Source organism: Melospiza melodia, chromosome 3, assembly GCF_035770615.1.
Source record: "Melospiza melodia melodia isolate bMelMel2 chromosome 3, bMelMel2.pri, whole genome shotgun sequence".
NCBI lineage: Eukaryota > Metazoa > Chordata > Aves > Passeriformes > Passerellidae > Melospiza > Melospiza melodia.
In genome coordinates, this window is record NC_086196.1 from 23,660,047 (window position 1) to 23,681,254 (window position 21,208).

The following is a 21,208-nucleotide window of genomic DNA, read 5'->3' on the forward strand; positions in this document are numbered from 1 at the left end:
AACTAACTGATGCATAATACTTCTATTAGTAAACACCATGAGCCATAGGGAACATGAAACTCAATGGGGTGTGGTGCTATATGGTTGTGTAATTTGGGGGAGCAGAAGGAAACAAACAAAAATTTTGTCACATTTCTCAGTGAGAAAGTCAAAATATTATTCAATGTTACTATTTTAAGAGGCAACAGTGGTAGCCAAACATTTAAAACAGCAGGATTCACTAACTTAAGAAGATGCAGAGAAAGCATTTAGATGTTTAATTTTAGATCAATTTTACTGCAATTTAATTTCATTGCTTCAAAGTGCTTGAAATTTGAAGACTAAACCAACTATGCAAAATTACTTCAGTTCAGCTGTTAGTGAACAGATGTCTACTTTTTTGTGGTTTTTTTTTTTGTTAAGAAGTCTTACTGTATTATAACAATTCTCTCTCTTGGCAGGCTTAACTAAATCATGACCAACAAAACTATGCTTCATTCCACTTCTCACTGAATATTCTGAAGCAGCTGTTGTTAATACTTAAGCTGCTTTTACTAAGTTAACTGTTCTACACTGCCATGTTTGCAGTCATAAATTCACTGGGAAAAAAAAGAAGCAAATCTACAAAGAAAAGCTTCTCTGGATTTTTTTGTGTTTGCTTTATATGGGCATTGGGGAAGGAAGAATATCATAGAATATGATAGAAAACTACAAAGAACAAATCCTGCAGTATATTATAACTTAGGGATTTGATTTCTTTTTTAAAATTAAGTGTGAGATAGTCAAAATTCTTACCAGAAATAAGGTATTTTGTGACTACACAAAAGAAATACAGATACATAACAGAACTGAAGTTTGGGATTTTTAAATTTGTTTGTTGTTTGTTTAAGTTTGTGTAATACCTTAAAAGATATAAATACAAATGTTTTGAATTTACAGGAAGGAAAATCCACAATAACCTAAATACAGTTGACTTTTGTAGAATGCTTTGATGACTGGAGTTAGACCAGCATGAATTATATGTATGGTACCACCCCAGACATCTGAATGTCAGCACAGAGCTAATTTAGATCAGGACAGATTTGTTAGCTCAGAAACAACAGGCTCAAATGTAAGCACATCATTTCCACTCACGTCTGGAAGCATGACTTGGAGAATCAAGTAACAAGCACAGCTAGTCTCCATGATCTAAGAGAGCTTAGTTGTCCCTCTTCCATGTTCCCAAAACATGGAAAAGCACAGCACAAAGCAATCAGCTTGATACGCAAATTAATATCAAACTGAGGATGTCTTCCAACATGAATTATGCTGCAATCCCAGGTAAATCTTTGTAAATTTTAGTAAACCAAATCAGCCTGGAGATGACCTCTGCAGGTAACTTGGATTTCTCCTCATTCAAGCCTATCAGTTTGGATTCTGGGAAAATTTATGTGACACAAAGATATCACCATACATGAATTAGTCCAGGTCTTGGTGGGCTTTTTTCTCCAATTCAATACAAATCAAACCCAAGCCATTGAATTCATTCAATGGGGTGTGGTTACTCCTCATTAGCACAATAGATTTTCTGAGATCATGTAACACTAGTAAACACTCACTAACAGAAAAGCCTTAGTATGGATATTCAAGGATGCATTAGGAAGCCACACAGATGGAATGAGCCCGAGCAGAGTAAAGTCAGATCCATCATCAGATTCAAACTGGTTCTTCACACATGAGCAGAATCATGCAGGGGGGAAAGATACCCATGGCTTGTGTCTGAAATCAGTCCAAATTCTGTAAAGATCTCAGTGAAACAGAACTTGTAATTAATTCCCTCTGAACACAAGCTCAGTCCCTGTGGAAGTACACAGTACGTACATTTTCCCTAGTGTTTTCTGTCTGGGATTAAGGTGTAGGCATATGTGAGTAAGAGATCAGTGAGACAGCTCATCAAATCTCTTGAGTTTTTAAATAGGATTCTTTTCTGCATGAAAGCAGTTAATTGCTTCAGAATCCTACCTGACTCCTGAAGTTCTACAGTCAAGCCTATACAGAGCTGTGCCTGAGCTAATGAATTCTGCAAGATACAGGTTTTCACAGTAACTACCACTAAACTGAAGTTTGATGTGAAGTGTTTTGGATGAAAATTTCAACTTTTCAGACTAGTGGAGGGAAAAAAACCAAAGGTCAGATATCCTAGAAAATCAAAGGTCAGATAGGAAAAGTAGCTTTAGAGATCAATTATCTCTAGAACTAGGAGACTAATGAACTAACTAAATTCTGGTTTTGTTACAACTTTAATGTGCCTTATGGAAATAAAAGAAGCATTTCTATACCTCTCTAGTTCTCTGAAACATAGTATAATTACAATTTCTGATGTAGGAAGAAACCCCAAATAAAAAAATGTTATGTCTGTGAAGTTCCTCACACTTCAAACAGAATTATAAATATCACAAGTTGTGCTGAAAGCAGGGGACAAGAGAAACTGGATATAGCTGCTTTCAATGCCTGTCAGTGCAGACTGTACAAAAGGTCATTACAACCTGAGAAGGTGTTCCAAGAAATTTGGCCTTAAATATATTGAAGTTGCTGACCTTTAGCAGTCAAGCAGAGTGAACAACATTCATGTTTTGATTTAAGCTTTGAACATGGAAACAAATGGATGTTTCTTCCTCAGGTTGCTTGGTTAGTCTTCATATGAATACTTCTTAAATATTGACTTTACTAAAAGATGTACAAGATACACCTTAACATTTGCATCATACCCAAGGTGTGACCTTACAAGCAAGTTACCACTAAAGGTTTTCGTGTATTTGGACTTGTAGAACAAAAAGCCCACTTAATTCTTCCTCAAAGAGCAAATTAGAAGCTTATGTTTGGCCAAATTTAAACACTTAATCTTTATCTCCAGATAACACTGATAATCACATCATCATCTAAACAATGTGCATTCTGTCCCAAGATCTGCACAGATTTTTCCATGTTGTTAACAGAGACCTCTCCACATCTCATTGGGCCCACAGCATACTTGAAAACAAGGTGGGAGGAAGGAAAGATCTGGCAGAAAAAAAAACATTAAGAAAAGAAAATATATACCTCCTTTTTTGTCCAGGCTCTTCCATGCTACTGTCCCACCTCTGGGACATTAGCAAGCTAAGTTCCATTTCTTCTTTCTCACACTGTGGCTCATTTTCTTCATCATCACTGTTCTGAGAATTTCGCCAGCTTCCAAGAGAACGATGATGAGAGAGTGTTTTTTGATGTCCCATCTGATATCCATCACTCTCCAGTCCAGCCAACAGATCAATCATGGCCTCATCAGCACTACTGCCCACTGCAGAAAAAGCCCATACAAGTAGAATCTGTATTTTGTTCTACTTGTAAATGACTAGTTACAGTCTATCAGTAAAAAACAAAACCAACCAAACCAAACAAGAAAGCCCCTCACCATTTAAAAATCTAGTTTTTTACTGTCTAAGGCAAGGCATGCTACAGAACAAAGCTCTTTTCATATCTTGTTTTTTCAAATTTTATTATTTATCTTTTCTAGCTCTATATCTAAAACTTTGACAACTTTCTTTCTTTCTGCCCTACTCTTCTGATTGTATCAGACCCAGTGGACTCACTTTCTCTCTCCACTCTCCTATTACCTTCACATATTCAGTAAAGCTTCACTCTCCCCTTTAATTTTAGCTTGAGTGACAGCTTCTGAAGCATCACTGCCTTCTCTTGCTCAATAGCTGCATTAGCTTGGAGCACTTTTTTCTGTATCACTTGAGGACTTTCAGGCACTGCATTTTGTGAAAAGGGATGATGATTTTGACCAACTATTCCTCCTTCTGTTCTTAAATATAATGCTCAACTTTGGCTCCCTTTTCATGTCACTTTAACCTGTTTTATTCCAAGGTTTCTTGAAACACTGAAAGTTTACCTGACATCACTCCTCTCTTAAATTTCATATTTCTTTTATTTGACCCAAGCTTACAGTAATTTATGCACTTCCCTTCTGTTTTTTTCTTAAAAATCCTTCCAAGTCACCATTTTTTCTCACTCTCTTCCTATTTACCTATCATCTGACCTCATAATCATTTTATGACCTCAAGTCTACTAGGCATCTTTGTTACTTCTCTCTCCTTCTCTAGTTTAAGAACGATAATCTCTAATTTCTTTCCTTAGGAAGCATCATATGATTAAAATGATCTTGAGAATTATATAAAATAGATCTCAACATTGGTGAGAAAGGCATTTTTCATATTTTGCAAAGGCTTCACAAGATACCACGCAACCCTTTACAACAGAAACCATCCCTTTTTCCAGAGTTTTTGAATTAACCCACTTTTAATTATACTTTCTGTTCTTGGCTCCTGTGCCCTTGGTGAGGCTCATCATTAAACTCCAACCTCTACTTCATGTTAATATGAACCTTGGGGTGTAATTCACACTGAATAGCAGAAGTCATGTGGTTCACAGTCTCCCTGTGGCACTACAACTCTACTAGACGAAAAGTGAACACTGGTGCAGGCTATGAGGGAGCATAAGAAATAAATATGCAGCATGTTACTCATAGTCACACAAGACACTAGGAATCAGCATGACAAGAAGGGAGGAGAGAAAGAAAGAGAAAAATAAAGTAATATAATCTCAATTTGATTACCTAGTCAATGGAAAAAAAAGACAATTTCATCACTTCAATATGGTTGAGCAATTCAAATGTATATATTACATTTATTACCCCCTACATATTATTTTAACCACTTTTTATCCTCTCAGGTCTGCTCATGTTTGCCAGCTCTTACAGAATTTCTTACAGTTCTTTCAATAAATCCAAATCCTTGCCTATGAAACTTCTATAATCAAAATCTTGCCTATTCTCTGCAAAATAAAACTACATTCTAAATCTAACTTCATCTACTCCTCCTTTTTTAGCAAAAACAGATTTCAAGGTTGTATATTCTATTACCCACAGACATATACTGTTGCCCAAGCACATACTCATACACTATAGGTATCAAAACAAATGGAGGCTACCACAGGTTTTAAATACTCCTCCCTGCCCAACACTATGTGATTCACATTAACATTATACATTATGTTTACCAAAGAACATACACAGAGATACATCATGAAATATGTGCTTTTCATCTCCTTTAGAGTATTTGAACTATTTCTATACCTCCTAGTTTTTCATACAAGGTCCTTTCTTGGTTATTTTATGGTTGTTTCCCCCTCATGCCTCACAATTTTACTGTCATGGTTTTTCTCCTCCTCTTAAATATTTTGCTTCTTGTTTCTTTGCTTCAACCATTCTTTGTATCTAAAAATTTTGGGAAATGCTCTGCTGCAACTTGCCTCTCATTATCAACCTACTATTGCCCAGTACCTCCAGACAGCTCTTCTGAACCTCTGAAGACAGATCACATGCATATTTTCTACCTTAACTGTATGAAAGATGCAGTCAGTAACTGCAAGAGTATCATGGGCAGACAGTCAAAATCATCTTCATTCTGATAGTTTTAGCCTTATAGCCCTAGGAGCACAAGGAAGAGCAATACCCACAAGAGACTGCATTGAGCTGACCTGGCAAGAGGACAGGGCTTGTTGAACCAGTCAAACAGAGCAGCCTCTACAAATATAGTCCTGGTGACACTTCTTAGAAAGCAGAAGGTGTGTTTTGGTGGTGGTAGAGTATGTGTCTGTGTGTGTGAAGTCTAAACCCGTTTTCAACCTGAAAAACTCCTTGAGATAAATTATTTTCTTTCTTTCATGATGGGTAGCCTAAGGGAACACAAAGACTGTGGAACAATAAAATAGTCTGGAAGAAAAGACATTCCAGTCATACTCACTGAAAACAGTAGTCTGATTCAGTCTTTGAGACAAAGGCTGAAAGCACTGACTATTCTCCACAATGTTTAAAATTGCTTCTTCATTAATAAGTGCTTCCTCTTCTTTATCAGTATGCATCCTATTGGAGTCTTTAAAAGAAAAAAAGAGAAGAGAAAGCATAAAACTTCTGAGTCAGAGACATCAATACATTATGAAAGCAAGTCACTTTAGAATGGATTTTACTATCCAACTCTATTTCCATTATTTGCTGTAGCAATTTTAGAAAGGCTTACTCTAACAATAACAAAAACCAAAACTACTCTTTGGTTTTTCATAACTAACAATCACAACTTCCTTGGCTTACTTCTGTTAATAGTATGAATAGACAAACCATGACATAGATTTATGCCTAAACAATTAGGATATTTAAAAACTCACCTTTGCCCATCTGTTTATCATCATGCACTTCTACTGTATTAGCTGGTGTACATGGAAAGGCTTCAGGAGAAAGTACCTCAGAATGTAGTGTTAGCTCAGCAGAGAACTCCTCTGATCCATTACTGTAGTCCAATGATCCTGACAACGTTCTAGTTAATTGAAAAGCAAGTTTTAAATGCATATTTAAGGTTTGCATAGAAAACTATATTTTATGACAAATGGCTAAACACTTACACAGAGAAGTCATTTTGCTTGAGAATTTCTTTAAGTCTCTTCTGAAAAAATTTTTCACTCTCTGTTGCTGGCACAAATCCACGGTCTTTAAAATTTGAAAAATATTTGTTATTCAGTTTTACTTTGACCTCTCAACACAGAGAGCAGCTAAAATTACTGATTTTATAAGAAAAAGGCTCAAAGTTGAAGTGCCTGCTAAATTTCAGTGCCAAATCCGAGGGCTGACTTTCCAAGAGTATTAAAAAAACTTTAAAATACTTCACATACTCCCAACTGATCTCATATGCAACTGTGAGTAACAACAGCATTTATAAATCATGATGCAAGTACCCCAAGGTGAGCATCCAAGAAAAATCAGTGAACATTTTTGAGAAGTCTGGCTTATGCAGCCTCAATAATATTACACAGAAACACAGGAAAAAAGTCAACCAGAAAGTAGTCTGCCTTAGCCAGAAACCTGCCTCTTTCCTTCTTTCAATCCTCTGTCTTATTTGCCAAATATCATTCATATTTTAAAAGAAATATGGCCCCAGTTCTATGGAGAATAGCCTGCTCACTATGCAATTACGTTGCAGAGCACAATCCTCCCCATGTAATGAATTTTACATAAAAACAGGGACATAAAGACAGGAATTTGTCTATCCTATTAGAATTTTAATCTAATATCACCTTAGCTATAATTCTGCAGAAATTCAATGGAACTGCCCTTGTGCATAAACTACAGTGGAAAGCTTCAGCATAAAGAGATTTAGCTTTGTTGGTATTTAAATGTTTTCCATCACAAAGCACACAATCTTAACTAACATTATCATTCATTCTGTCAGAATGTTTTGCAGACAGCTGAATCATGATGCTTTAGGCAGGGTTACATCATCTTGCTTTCAAAACTGGAAAACACATACTGGACCATCAGTAAGCCTGGAAGTAAAAAAACCAGTACACCTAAAAATCCCTCAAACATGATACACCAATTTAAATTCTGTCCTCTTGCTTGCTTCTTATTCAAAGTTTTGGATTAACAGCTGCTCAATTGTTTGGGTTTTTTTACCTTGTGACTCAGGTGGCTTAATCTGAGAAGATTCACATTTCTGCCTCCGTCGCTGCTTTTCATCCTCCCATATAGCTTGCAAACCAGGGTTCCTGCCAATCTGGGCTGAAATATGCAATTATACATGAAGGGAAATCTGCCAAAACGACAAAGCATTCTTTCCCCAAATCGGATTCTAACACTTTTCCTCATCTCTTTGTCATTCTAGCCTGTTATTTTTTAATTGTCATTCCTGCCTTACTCTAAATTTGGTATTATGTAAAAGTTAAGGTGTAACTTCATTTGCTTTCTAGATCTCCTATTTGTAATCTAGATCTTTGGCTTTTTCTTGTCTTCCCACCAAGTAGTGTGTGTATATATATATGGGTGTATGCACATACATAGGCATACATGCACACATGATGTTAGTATTTCCATTAGTATTTTTCGTATAGGTCTGAAATCGTCTATTATGCATTTAAAAAAACCCTCTTTATATTGCTCTGATAAGACACTATTTTTATAACCTCCTTTCTTTCAGTTAACTATTTGTTTTCAAACTTTATACATTTGAAAATCAACAGTTCACTAACACTGAAATATTGATTGTGATTTAACTAAGATGAGCCTTAGAAGAAGAGTGAACTATGACAACATGGTTTCTGTTCTAAAACCATTTACATGGAATGTTATTAACAATTCACCTTCAATATCCAGTTGATTCAAAATGTCAGCAGCTACTGCATCCACCTCCAATTCACAGGTACTTTGTGGCTCAACACCTTTCAACATTAAAGAGCTGTGACAACATAAATACCACAGATTAATTTTATCAATACACTGAGTTTGAAACGTATCATCACTGCTTTTTAACTGGACTAATATCAAAAATTATTTTGAGGAAACAGAAGTGACTAAGTGAATGCAGAATTATCAGTTCCCATCCTCACCTGCAAGTTCTTAAACTAATGATCATATTCAAATCTAATTAGATAAGAAATCTGTACCTTCAACTGAAAGGGTTTAGCTTTTCCTTTTGTGAGGAGAAGAGAAAGAGCTGGTAGATAACTCCAACTACTAAAGCAATTACAACAATGTTCTTCCCCTCAAACACAAAATGAAATTCTCTACATAACTCAGCCAATAGGACCAGGTATGCTGGCAGGATCATGCACCCAGAAAACACAGTGGCAAGAATTTTTCTTTCTCATTCACAGTTCAGGACAATGCAGAGCACTTTAACATTTACACCTAGTTTTTCTGGAGTTTTTTCTTTATTTAGCCTGGTGAATAAGAAAGGGAGTATTAACAACCTTACTATATGCTGAATTAATACAGCTAACCAGGACAGCTGGTTTGATGAAGACTTGAAATACTAGAAACAGATTCAAGACTGCTGTACAATTATCTGATCACCTTCCTGCTGTGCCTTTTCAGATCTGCAAATGTCAGTGACCTTCCACCTGCTGCTGTCAGCGAACAAATTTTAAGGAGTCCATGGAGGAAGGTAACAAACAGAAACCATCTTGTAAAAGTCTGTTTACCCTTTAAAAACCCTACCCTTTTAGGGCAATACTGAAAATCCACTCCAAGCTCTTCAACTTTCTAGTAGGGCTTATAGCAATAGGACAAGAGGTAATGGTTTTAAACTGAAAGAGGGTAAATTTAGACTAGACATAAGGAAGATTTTGTTTTATGATGAGGGGGATGAAATGCTGGAACAGGCTGTCAAAACAGGTGGGAGAAATCCCATCTCTGCAAACATTCAATGTCAGGTTACAGGGCTCTAAGAAACCTAATGTAGTTGAAGCTGTTCCTGTTCATAGCAGGAGGGCTGGACTAGATGACATTTAAAGGTCTCTTTGAACCCAAACTATTTTACGATTCTATGCACACTTTTAAAGACAATCCACTGCCATCATGTCCCTCCATTCCCAGTCATGCCACCAGCTAGGAAACAAGCCCACAATATGCTCAAAATTCATACTTTTCATGTCACACACTTTGGGTGTTCGCTCATCAAAGGAATCAAACAGAGCTCTGCCTGCACAGTGGGCAACAGGAACTGGAGGCAAGCTGAAACTTGTATTTTGATCCCACAGTAACAAATCACTACAAGAGCACTGGGAAACAAGACTGAGGAAAGAGGCTGCAAGAATTCTTAGCTCCCTTTACAAAACCAAAACACTTCTGGGAACAAGCAGAAAGGACTATGATAGAGAGTGGTCAGAGACATTAGAAATTTGGTAAAGACTTGCTCTGACTTGTCTGGAGGATACAAAATCAAAGATCTGAGCTTCCCACTTTCACTGATTTCCTCTTTAAAAGACAATTTAGAAACCCCAAAACTAATGGGGGTTGGAAAGGAAGATGAGGAGCCTTTCTGTCAAAGACTACAGTATTTCAATTTACACGGCATATTATTCAAATTAAAAACATTGAGATAATATCAGGCCTTTTCTGAAACAAATCTAGGATTTATCATTATAGTTGTCATTAACACTTTCATGATGAAGGCAGGGCTGGCAGTCAAAACCGCACACTCTAAAGAGTTACATGGAAGCCGATAAAGACACCTGACACAGTAAATTCTTCATTAGACTTGAGGGAATGTCTTCCCAATACCACTGGTTCATTAGCTTGGCATTTAACATCCTTGTCAAGGTGAGCTGCTAGACACTTGCACTAGTTGAAGTCATGGTAGTAGCACTACAAGCTTCTATAACTTTCAGGTAAGCCACAAAGGCCAAGAAGTCATTTGTTCCCACTTCAGGAAAACCCTTGAAGGACATATGAAAGCAGAGCAGCTTTAACTGACCCTGCTGACATTTTAATTTAAGTTTAATAAAACAAAACCATGAAGTGGTAAGGGGGGGATTACAAACTGTCCTGAATACAGTTATTTAACATGGTTACATGCTGCTTTGGGAACTGGTTCAAATGAGTATTGGCAACAGCTTGGTCAGGTGTTAGGTTTGGTGCTTTTGCTCACCTAAAACAAATGTGTGCAACATATTGGGAAAATACACAAAAAAGTAACCGTATTTCCCATTCTCTCTGATCAACACACATTTCCTCAGCAGCTACAGTGCTGTTTTAGCAGGTGAGAAGACAGCATGAAGAAGTCAGAACATGTCTACTCTCCTCCCAGTGGTGGTTGATTGAAAATATGAACTATTTCATGACATTAGCAGCTGTAATGCCTTCAAAGATATTCAGAAGTGCCTGTTCAATACAGGTTGCTTTATACAACAGACTAATCACCTGCCTCACATTACATGCATTAGTTTTGCAAAGAAAGTAGCGGTTTAGGTAATGCCAAAATCATTATTTGAGAATATCTGTATTAGAACAAGGTTGGAAAAGAATGAATTAGGAAGACCCAGGCAAAGCTTTTCACAGCATCTATGTTTCATTTTGTAAGAAGGCATGTAAAGAGACTTGTTCACAAGATAAAACTTGTAATACAGGTATATGAAAGACAGGCTTGAGTGAGGTAGTGTCGAAGGAACCCAGCTGCAGGAGAATAGAAATTTACTCTCTGAAGAAGCAAATCAGGGTTGTACAACACTGAGGTGCCATACTTGGGATACTCATACTAATTAATTTTAAATTGCCTTTTATACCTACACACTAGGTGAAAAACTGCAATACAAATCCATCTTACTTTTGTATAAAAAGCTCCAAATACATTATTTTGAGAACAGAGAAAGTGGTCCTTATTTTTGAAGAACGTAGTAGTTTGTTCACACTATCCACTGAGATAAAAACTATAGTTTAGGATGAAACTTGTGCTCAAAGAAACTACCAAGGTCTGGTTTCTCAGACGTTGAGACAATGAATTAAGGTTACAGTCAACACTTTTTCAAAAAAGTGCTCACTACATGCAGCTAGGTAGATCAAAGCTCTTAAAACCCCTGAAGAATACCAATATTAATGACAGCCTAAGGAAACAAGTTCTGTAATGACCCCATCCGAGGTATTTGTAATGTTAAACACACAAGAGCACAAGAGACAAAAACTAACTTCATGGAGTATCTGAAAGTTGTTACTCAACTGTACTGATAAGGACTCTAAAACTTCACATAATAATTTTCCATGCTCTGCTCATGGTAGAAAACATGTCCTTGTTTTCAGGATGCTCAAGTGACTTAAATAATATGCACATTATATTAAAAAATCAAACAGCTAAATAAAAACATGCACAGGCTGACAAGCGAGAAAAGCAATTATGACAGTCACAAGCTTAGCAAAAATCTGCAACATTACATATCTGCTAGACTGTGCAGAAGTGTTATTTGTCAGATCTCTCCACTTCCATATAAACTAGTGTCTAATAGCAAATCTAAGATTTAAAAAAAGAAAGTGTTTCTCAAAAGCATTCTACCAATCATTCTGCTTTTAACACATTATGTCCAAGTGGTAGACTTGACTGGCAGATACTCCAAGTCTGATGTTTACCAGAAAGTTTTTTCTCAATGGAACTCATAGAAGTGTTTCATCATTTATTATCAGCTGCCTGAATGGGATAACAAAATGTGTCTCATGTCCAGAACTCCTGATGTCAAAAACTCTTGGATAGCAGTACCAGGTTCAGGTGACTGCTGCCCATTTCAGGTTAGGCTTTGTAGGCTTCAGTGCAATAACACTGACAAGTATTACAACTAAAAGCCTTACAGGGATTCCTGGGCACTAGAAAATTTGGACATTTGTCTACTTGATAACAGAATCATTCTACAATTACATTTTTTTAAAATGCCTTTGACTTAATACATTGCACTTATCATATTAGCCAATCAATAATTTGGAGATTTGCCAGGAGCAAGAAAGGACATGGCTGGGTTGAATGCTGTTCTTGCTAAGTAGCTGAGTAGCAAGGTGCTCTCTAGCATGAAACAGGGAGTTCAGTCACCAAGAAAATTTGACATATTCTCAAATGTTTTTTGAAATAAGGAACCATCACTAGTATTTACTCAGCAAAATGCTGTCCATGTTACATATGTGACTTTTAAATTTTGCATATTACCTTCCAGGTATCCAGAATTGTATTTCAGCCAAGTGATATACTGTGTTCCAAAGTCAAGAAGTGCCCAGTCACTGGCCCTGCTTGCTTAAACAAGAGAACTTGTTAACTGCCACTTACAGCAAAGACTTGGCAGATACATGTTGGACTATCCCTAAAATGTATTCTTAAGGTACACAAAGGATAATGAGTCCAAACAGACATCCAGGTCACTAAGAATACAATACAGGCCTAGAAATGTTGCGGTCTCAAACAACATTTGAATGTCTTTTCCCTTCTTGCTTTTTCTTGACAGAACAAGTAATTACTTGAGCATACAGCTGAAAGGTAGGGAAAGATTTATGTGATCTTCATATCTGATATAATGGACAGGGAAAGAAATTTAGAAGTTCAGTGATATTTAGAAGAAACTCCAAATGCTACTGAAAATAGCAGTCAAGTGATAAAATTACAGTACGTAAAAAAATTTTGCTAAACAATTCACAAAACGGTTACATGTCTCAACTTGAACTGGATGGAACTTGAAGAGGACTGGATAAGAAAGTGAGGGGACTGTGCAGATATTGCACATGAAACTAAAAATAAATACAGATGTTGATATGCAAGTATGTATGTTGGGAATACAGAAGACATTTTGTTAAGAAAAAAGAAATAAAGTAAGAAAGGCAGCTTTACAGCTATTGAGTAATGCTGTAGCATGCAAAAATAGAAACAGCTGAGTCACAATCATGTCAGCAAACAATTAAAAGGGTTTTCTTGGATAGGTATCTCATACTATCTGGGTCAGATTTACTCTCAGTAAGGCTGATCATGACAATTACAGATCCATTAAGCCAACCTAGAAGCAAATTTTCAGAATTTGAAAGTAGGAAGGCAATATGAAAGTGGCACTGAGTATGGGTTTGATTACAAAAACACTGTTTTAACTTGATGACTCCCATAAATAATCCAGGAGAAATTTTAACAGGCAAATATTTTTGCGTAGATACAGAACAGAGTAAAAGCAGGACTGGAAAAGTTTAGATTTGTTGCTTTGCTATGGCATGTATGTCCTACAGCATGGGGAAGACAGTCATGCTAGAACACCCTCAATAAAAAATTAATTTTCTAGATAAAAAAACATTTAACACAGTATCAAATGTAAACAATTTCAGTTGCAGGAATCATAAATGAGTTCCTAATTTATTAAAGCATTTTAGGAGCTAAATGCGAAATTCCTCTTGGTTATCGAAAAAGGACAGAGCATCAATACAAAATGTGTAGAACTGAGTATAGGGCAGTTTCTGTAACTGAGCTTACTTCACATCTCATTAATACAGCAGTGTAGTAATGAAATATCCTGATAAGGCAAGCCAGTAGACATGCTGGATACACAACCAGATCATAGTATCAGAAAACAAAAGCAAGATAACTGAGAAGTAGAATAATAGAAACAGGATGAAAAGAGAAACATCTTGCACTAATAAATCCTAAAATGTTCACAAGCCAAATTGGCATGATAAATGAAAGTGTAAGGTGTATGGGTAACTACCATTATCATTGCACATGATGTACAGAGAATTTGTGTGGTATATTATGTAGTATTCAGGCTTTACATTCAAGAAATAAATTCCTGCTGGTAGAAATACAGCAAACGACTACCAGGGAATGGACAGACTTGGGATTTTCCCCATTATTGTTAATGTCCCATTTCTGGAAGACATGTGAGTGCTGGAGAAGGACTGGCACAAGTGAGGTGCTGCACCCCTTGCTGTACATGTGGAAGTGTGGAAGGAGGAGGAAAGAAGACTTGTGGTTACAGCCATAAGAAGGCATCCTTGGCTCCTGCTCTGCTGAGCTCACCCCTCTCTGGTGCTGACAGCCAGAAGTACTACTCTGCTTTCTGTTTATCTGCCTTCCCCAGATCTGTGTAAAGTAACATCAGATAATCCTGGTCTAACTTATGATCCAACCCTAATGCTTACATAAGTTGACTTGCAGAACCAAGCCAAAAAAAACCTGAAATGGACCATGAATGAAATATGCAGCCAAAAAGAAGAAATAGCCCAAGAACAACTGCACAAAAAGTGACCACAAGTTGTAAGATGAATGTTGGTGCAAAATTCCTTTGAAGTAGTAAAACAATCAGAAAACCAGATGTAATCAACACAAGCTCATGTTCTTGCATGCTAGAAAAACCTTAAGTATGGCCTAATGCACACATTTTCTACTGGGTAGGCAAAAACTCCCAGTATCTAACACTTGCAGGAAGTGTGGCATATCGAGCCCAATAAGCTCTTCAGAGAATGACAGGATCCACCCAAAGACTGAGAAGATTACTAGATGACAGAAGGACCTGCCAATCATTAGCAAATAGCTTAAAGAATGAACTTGCTGTAGATAAACTATATAAATCAGTAGCTTCCAATACTGTGAATTTCTCTCCCCTCCCCAACTCTGGGTACAAAATCCCCAAATTCAAAAAATATTTCATTTTCTTATAGAAGTAAAAGGATTACACATTACAAACTGCATAGGTTAGGAAATGCCTAAGAAAAAGGAAAAGCATGGAAGACAGAGATGGAAATTCTAAGCTAAGTTTCATATGTAGCTGCCATTTGGAATGGACAAACTGAATTCTCTGATAACACACTATTCACAGAATCACAGTCATTAAGGTTGGAGAAGTCCTGCAAGATCATCAAGTCCAATTATTATCTAAGACTTCTAAACCATGTCCCCCAAGCGCCACATCCACATATTTTTTGAACACTTCCAGGAGATTCCACATATTCCTGGGCAGTCTGTTCTAATACCTGATCAGCCTTCCAGTGAAGTAATTAATACTCAATCTAAACCTCCTCTGGCACTTTTATTGTTTATTATTTTAATTATTGTAAAATAATTTTATTTATTGTTTATTATTGTTATTATTTATTACTCCCCTTTCCTCATTTTATTTTGTCCTCCCACTTCTTACCTGGGAGAAAAAACTGACCTTCACCTGGCTGAAACCTCCTTTCAGGGAGTCATAGAGAGCAATAAGGGCAGCCCTGAGCCTCCTTTTCTCCAGGCTAAACACCCCCAGCTCCCTCAGCTGCTCCTCACAGGACTGATGCTCCAGACCCTTCACCAGCTTCACTGCCCTTCTCTGGACTCACTCCAGCCCCTCAATGTCCTTTTTGTCCTGAGTGGCCCAAAACCAAACTGAGATGCGAGATGTGGCCTCACAGTGAGGTCACATTAGTTAAGGATGATTACAAAAACACAATCTGTGAACTGATGTGTAAATATTCTCTATAACTATTAAATTGGCTTAACTCTTCACCAAACTCTTCATCATCAAAGTCATCATTCAAAAACCCAGAAAATAGAATTTTGCCCATTATTTCCCAGTTGGATTTTTATAACCATAAACCACAAAGCATCAGGTGACCAAGACTATACAGAGAAACTAAATAATGGTCATCTGTGTCACATAATCACTTTTGTTTTTTGAACATGCAAAAGATATAAGGGTCCTTTAAATGAGAGACTGGAACTCTATTACATGCCAGTTAATGTATACAGGAACATATAGCATACAACAGAAAAACCTGGGATGCTGACCTTGGTATTTCATCTTCTTCCCATTCAGTGAAAGATACATTGCTTGAATTTTCTGGCAAATGAGTTCTATGATGTTTACTTACACCTGATGTGTCACCTAGAGAAAAAGTAGAATGAGAAATTAATTAATTTGTGGCAATATTTTTTACAAATATTATATCACTGCATTTATTATTTAATATTACCGGTCTACCTGCTCCTAAAGAATTGATAGCACTGCATGATATAATTTTCATCCATTAACTATGCTATCATTTATAAACGACCTAATTTTCTTTCTCAAACATAGACACATTTATATAAAAAAGAAAAATATACTTCCAACACATTGACATTGTCTGAACTACATTTGTTGCATTCCAGTCATATCTTAGCCTAAATTCAACCTTCTCCTATTCGTGAAAATTTCAAAATAAATCATACAGCCTGATGTAAACTGCAGAATTTCTGGGTCCACATTTCAAATCCCAATGGAAATTAGAAGCCAAAGAAAACACTACTTCACACTTTTCCTTTTTCTTATTTGTTAGCTGGAAGGGAATATACAACACAGTCGAGATACAATAGTAGTAGCAGTAAGTGGAAACCTGCAATGAAGGCAGATGTTGTCTGACCTACAAATAAAGAAAATACTCTACATTTGCTCAGAGGTCTCCATGTAAGGGAGTGTGCTCCAAAGTCATGCTGGCGAAGTCCTCTCTGAAGAATTCCTACCTCTCTTGAGGTCTCCACCTGAACCCTCATTTTTCAGAGAAGGCAAAGAAAATATACACAGGATATGGCACAAGAAAGAAATCCCAGGCTCCAAGAATGGAGTTGGAGGGAGGTAGAATGGGAGAAGACTTTGAAAATTACTCAGTCTCCCACTTCTACCTAAAGGACCAGCTTGAACCTTGAATTTTCTCAGCTATGTTGGTGTCACGCACCAGCAGCTTTCTGGTATTAAATTTACCTTTCAGCCATAGCAAACACTCCTGCATTTGTTAAAGTTACACCAATTAACTCAATTGTCAGAGGTCTTCAGTAATTAAATATTTATTAGAACATATATTTTTATTCTAAAAATTTCATAATAGTCTTCCATGTGAATTCCACTACTTGGAATATTAGGTTTGTCCTCATGTAGCAAAAAGTGCTAAGTTACTACAGAAGCAATTGGAGGCACCGTGCCAAAAGAACCTTAGAAACTGCAAATGGAACCAAGCAGGCTTAATTCCATGTGTTCCAGACCAAGCTTACTGCTCTCAGATTAGGTTCCTGCAAGCCCTGTCCCTACATCAGACTCTTCAGTGCACAGGATGGCACATGTGGCATTCAAGTGGGCTGAAAGGACACTCTTGTGCTCATGCAGAGCCAGCTCACCTTTCAGCCACACCTGCCCTGTTATGGTCCATGCACTTCGACGCCTAAGCATCAATTCTGGAAAGACAACACAAAATATCTGATCCCATTTGCACAGATCCAGCTCAAACCTAGCACACCTTACTGTCTGGGCTCTTCAAAAGTGCTGACTTGTCCTGGCCAGCTAGTCCAGGAAAAAACACAGCCATGTTTTTACTGTGTGGCATGTCAGCTAATTCTCCATATTAAAATGTAAACTGACTATGCATGGAAACAACTCTTGTTATTTTTCATCTGCAGCCTGATTAATTTTAAGTTAATGAAATAGGACTGAATAGTTATATATTTTAAAGGAAAATACATCTCACAGCAGTTATGCAAGGTTATAGGCCAATTGGTAAAATAGATACTATTTTAATGTATATAATTGCATATATACATTATATATACATTATATGCATATTGCATATGCAATAAAAATGCATATAATTTTTTTTAAATTACATGCATTTCAAGTACCACACCACAGCAGTTTTAGGGCATTATTCCATTTCTTCTTCCTTATCATTGCTCTTTTCATATATTTCTAAAAATTGAGGCTCAAATTCCTGTATTAGTTTGTTTCTTCAGTAAAGTTAATCATAGGAACAGGAATTTAGAAGAATCAATATTTCCCTTCTCTTGTTATAAAGATCTTTAAATACAGTAGCAATGACACATCAAGGTCTTTCAGAGACATATCACAGAAGCAGATTCAGCTACTGAAAATAAAAGTTTTGCAACAGTTACAGTGGTATGTAGTGCATGAATGAATATGCAGCCTTCTTCACAGCCCATAAAGACAAGGCCTTGAAGAAATGAACTGCTGCACTTTCTGGATACAAGCTGATGAAGGCAGAATATTCCTGCTACAAGAAATCTGCATGCTGACCTCTCTCAGCCTTCAAAAAGACTGACTTATCTCAGTGAGAGAAACACCACTATGAACAGGCTCCTGAGGCTGCTTGCTTACACTGACAAATGTGTTAACTGGCAGACTCATTTTCATATCATCTGCAAGGGAAGTAAGGGAAGTGTTTGCTGCACATCTTTTGGCAAAGGCTTTTACGGCTGTCTAAGAAACAGTGTTTGGTCTGGCCTGTGTGACACAGCTGTACCTGACTGAAAGGAACTCCCACAACAGAGAGGCTGAGTGAGGAACAGGCAGGTAAAGTGTGTCAGGCGTAAGCAGAGGCTGTGCTTCCACACCACTCCAACAGCCTGAGCTCAGAGAGGGCTGCTGTACAAGGACAGGCTCCTGACAGCAGTGCCTCTGTAAGGCTGCACCAGGGACAAACCATTTGTCGCTTGGCTGCTGTGCCAGGAGCAACAGACAGTGATCCTGTGCCTGGGGACTCCGACAGACTGAGCTCAGGCTCCTGATGCATGTGTGATGTGGAGCCATGCAAAGCAGAATCAATCTTCCTAGGAGCACTGCAGCCAGTATATGATCAAGCCGAATAAAGTAGTGTCATTTTTTTCCTTTTATTTTATTGTATTCTTCCCCTATAAGAATAGTTAAAGTACACTGGTCTCAGCCCATACTCCTCTTCCACTCCTTTGCTCCCATTCAAGACTTAAGTTTCTCATCCATATATAAATAATGAAGGAGAATATAAACAGCTTATATTTTTCATCTGTCATCTGAAAAAGGGGGAAAAAAGATCATTGGAAAAAGAATGGAAGCAACTATTTGATACAATTCCATTGCACGTTTCCAGAAGGCTGATTTGAATATTTTGAGAACTAAAGGTACCTGACCGTATTTCCTCAGAACTGAAAACCCTGACAATGCTCTGTCCATGGCAGAGCTTTTGCCTTCCTACAGTTCTGACACTAGCAAAAAGTGTGGCCTATTGTTGGGCATGAAAAGAGTGTTTTCCTTTAAACAAGAATTAGTTATAAAACTGCATGGGCTAATCCACTGTCATCTGAATATACATACATAAAAATAAGGAGAAAATTCAGCATGATTATTGGTCTACCTTTTTACAGAAAGATACCTCACCATTCCTTTCAACTTTTGCTTTAGCTGTAGGAACAATTACTATTTAAGTAATCAATACTGATTTTACTAAATGTTACGTACCAACGGCATGCTTTTTCTACTGTTATCTCTCCTTTATGACGAAGAATTTAGAAGAATTAGGGATGTTTTCACCAAACTTAATTTTTATGTCAGTGGTACATCCGAAATGCCAAATTAATTTCTTAAAATGCTTCCTTTGCTCACACACTAATAATTCAAATTTTACCTTAGAGCAAATGATTTCAGCACAAACACAAGTATTTTAATTAAGAACACTGATTGTGATTAGAGCAAAATCTTTAGCCATAATTTTGTAAAGACACTACTGCAACAACAACAAAAAAAGAATTTTAATTGATGTAAGAATCAAAACCATAAAACAATTAAACAACAGTATTATTGTGCTATTTTCACGTCAATTCTTCAACTAAACATCAACAATTTTTCATCTTCTAGAAAAGAGGAGTGGTCATCTTGTGAAATGGTCACAGCTGCACTGCGGACAGAACACGTTTCCTGACACACAGCATCTCATTTTGGGAAGCAGGCTCTTCCTCAATCCCCACACAGAGGCATGAAAAGAAAAAAAGCTACATATGGACTTTGTTTTGACACAGAACTTTACAGAAACAACACGATACTCATTCAGCCAAAATAAAGCAAAAGCTTGACAGTGAGTGATGTCTTGTACAAAATGGTAACTTTTAGCCTTCAAAACAATTATTTGGTCTTAAGAAATAAACACCTTACCTTTTCTCCTTGCTTTTCTGAATTTCACAGCAGCCAGGTTTATTAAATTCATTCCATATAAATTGTAGTCTATAAAGAGTTGGAGGAGGTAGGGAATATGGGCTTCATGAGGCTGGTAAGATTTGTTCATTATGGCTCCACCTTGCAGAAGCTCACAAACTCTAAAAGACAAATTAGGACACAAATAAAAAAATATTTACGACAATATTGATATTTGACTTCATCAAAATACAGAATACTTATCGACATTTTAAATTTTGCCTTCGTTGTATTTTTAACTTAAGAACTGTATTTTCACAATAACAGTTGAACAAAAATGATCTCTGCTAATAATGATACAATATTTGTGTTTAAGTTGCAAAGGAGATTTGAATCTTTCACCTAAAAAACCATGAAACTCTCTGAAAAAAAAAATCCTACAATATTCTATTTCTGCAAGTGATCCAAAAGCCATTATAGGCCAAGGAAATCTTTCAACAGAACAACTGTGGCAGCTGCATGCCTACCCAGCAGTAATAAGTTTGAAATTCTCTCTAGTTCTCATTGACATATATACAATGTATATGATACATATAATGTCCTTCATGGTTTTCAAGCTACATACTGTATACTCAGAAGTATTTTATAACTCTGCAGAAGGACAAATCCTCTCGTTTAAACAGCTGCACACTAAAAAATAATTGCAAGTATTTGGATAACTGTAAACTGGTACAATAAGTTTATCTCAAATTAACAGTATACAACTATACAACAAAGAAAAGCACTAAGCATTTCTAAATGCAACAAACTGGGATTTAAAATAAAGTTTTATACTGAAAAAAGAAATTAATAATCTCAGTGAAGTGTCAGTCCTTATTTGGATAGGAGCAATTCAAACATGAGGATCTCCAAATTTTGAAACAACTTTCCCATCACCCATTAATACAGAAATTTTAAATAATGCAAAATTTCACTT

General features: G+C 36.8%; 1 protein-coding gene across 2 annotated transcripts in view; it reads right to left on the bottom strand.

Moving 5' to 3' along the window:
* Positions 1-21,208, bottom strand: part of REV3L (REV3 like, DNA directed polymerase zeta catalytic subunit) — a 112,575-nt gene that overhangs the window by 47,419 nt on the left and 43,948 nt on the right. For both annotated transcript variants that reach the window (XM_063151016.1, XM_063151015.1), the window contains exons 4-11: positions 20,254-20,414; positions 16,095-16,191; positions 8,188-8,282; positions 7,505-7,609; positions 6,457-6,541; positions 6,223-6,371; positions 5,805-5,933; positions 3,058-3,295 (exon numbers count right to left, since the gene is read on the bottom strand). In XM_063151016.1, the coding sequence (XP_063007086.1) occupies positions 3,058-3,295; positions 5,805-5,933; positions 6,223-6,371; positions 6,457-6,541; positions 7,505-7,609; positions 8,188-8,282; positions 16,095-16,191; positions 20,254-20,414 (1,059 nt within the window). The remainder of the gene's footprint in view (positions 1-3,057; positions 3,296-5,804; positions 5,934-6,222; positions 6,372-6,456; positions 6,542-7,504; positions 7,610-8,187; positions 8,283-16,094; positions 16,192-20,253; positions 20,415-21,208) is intronic.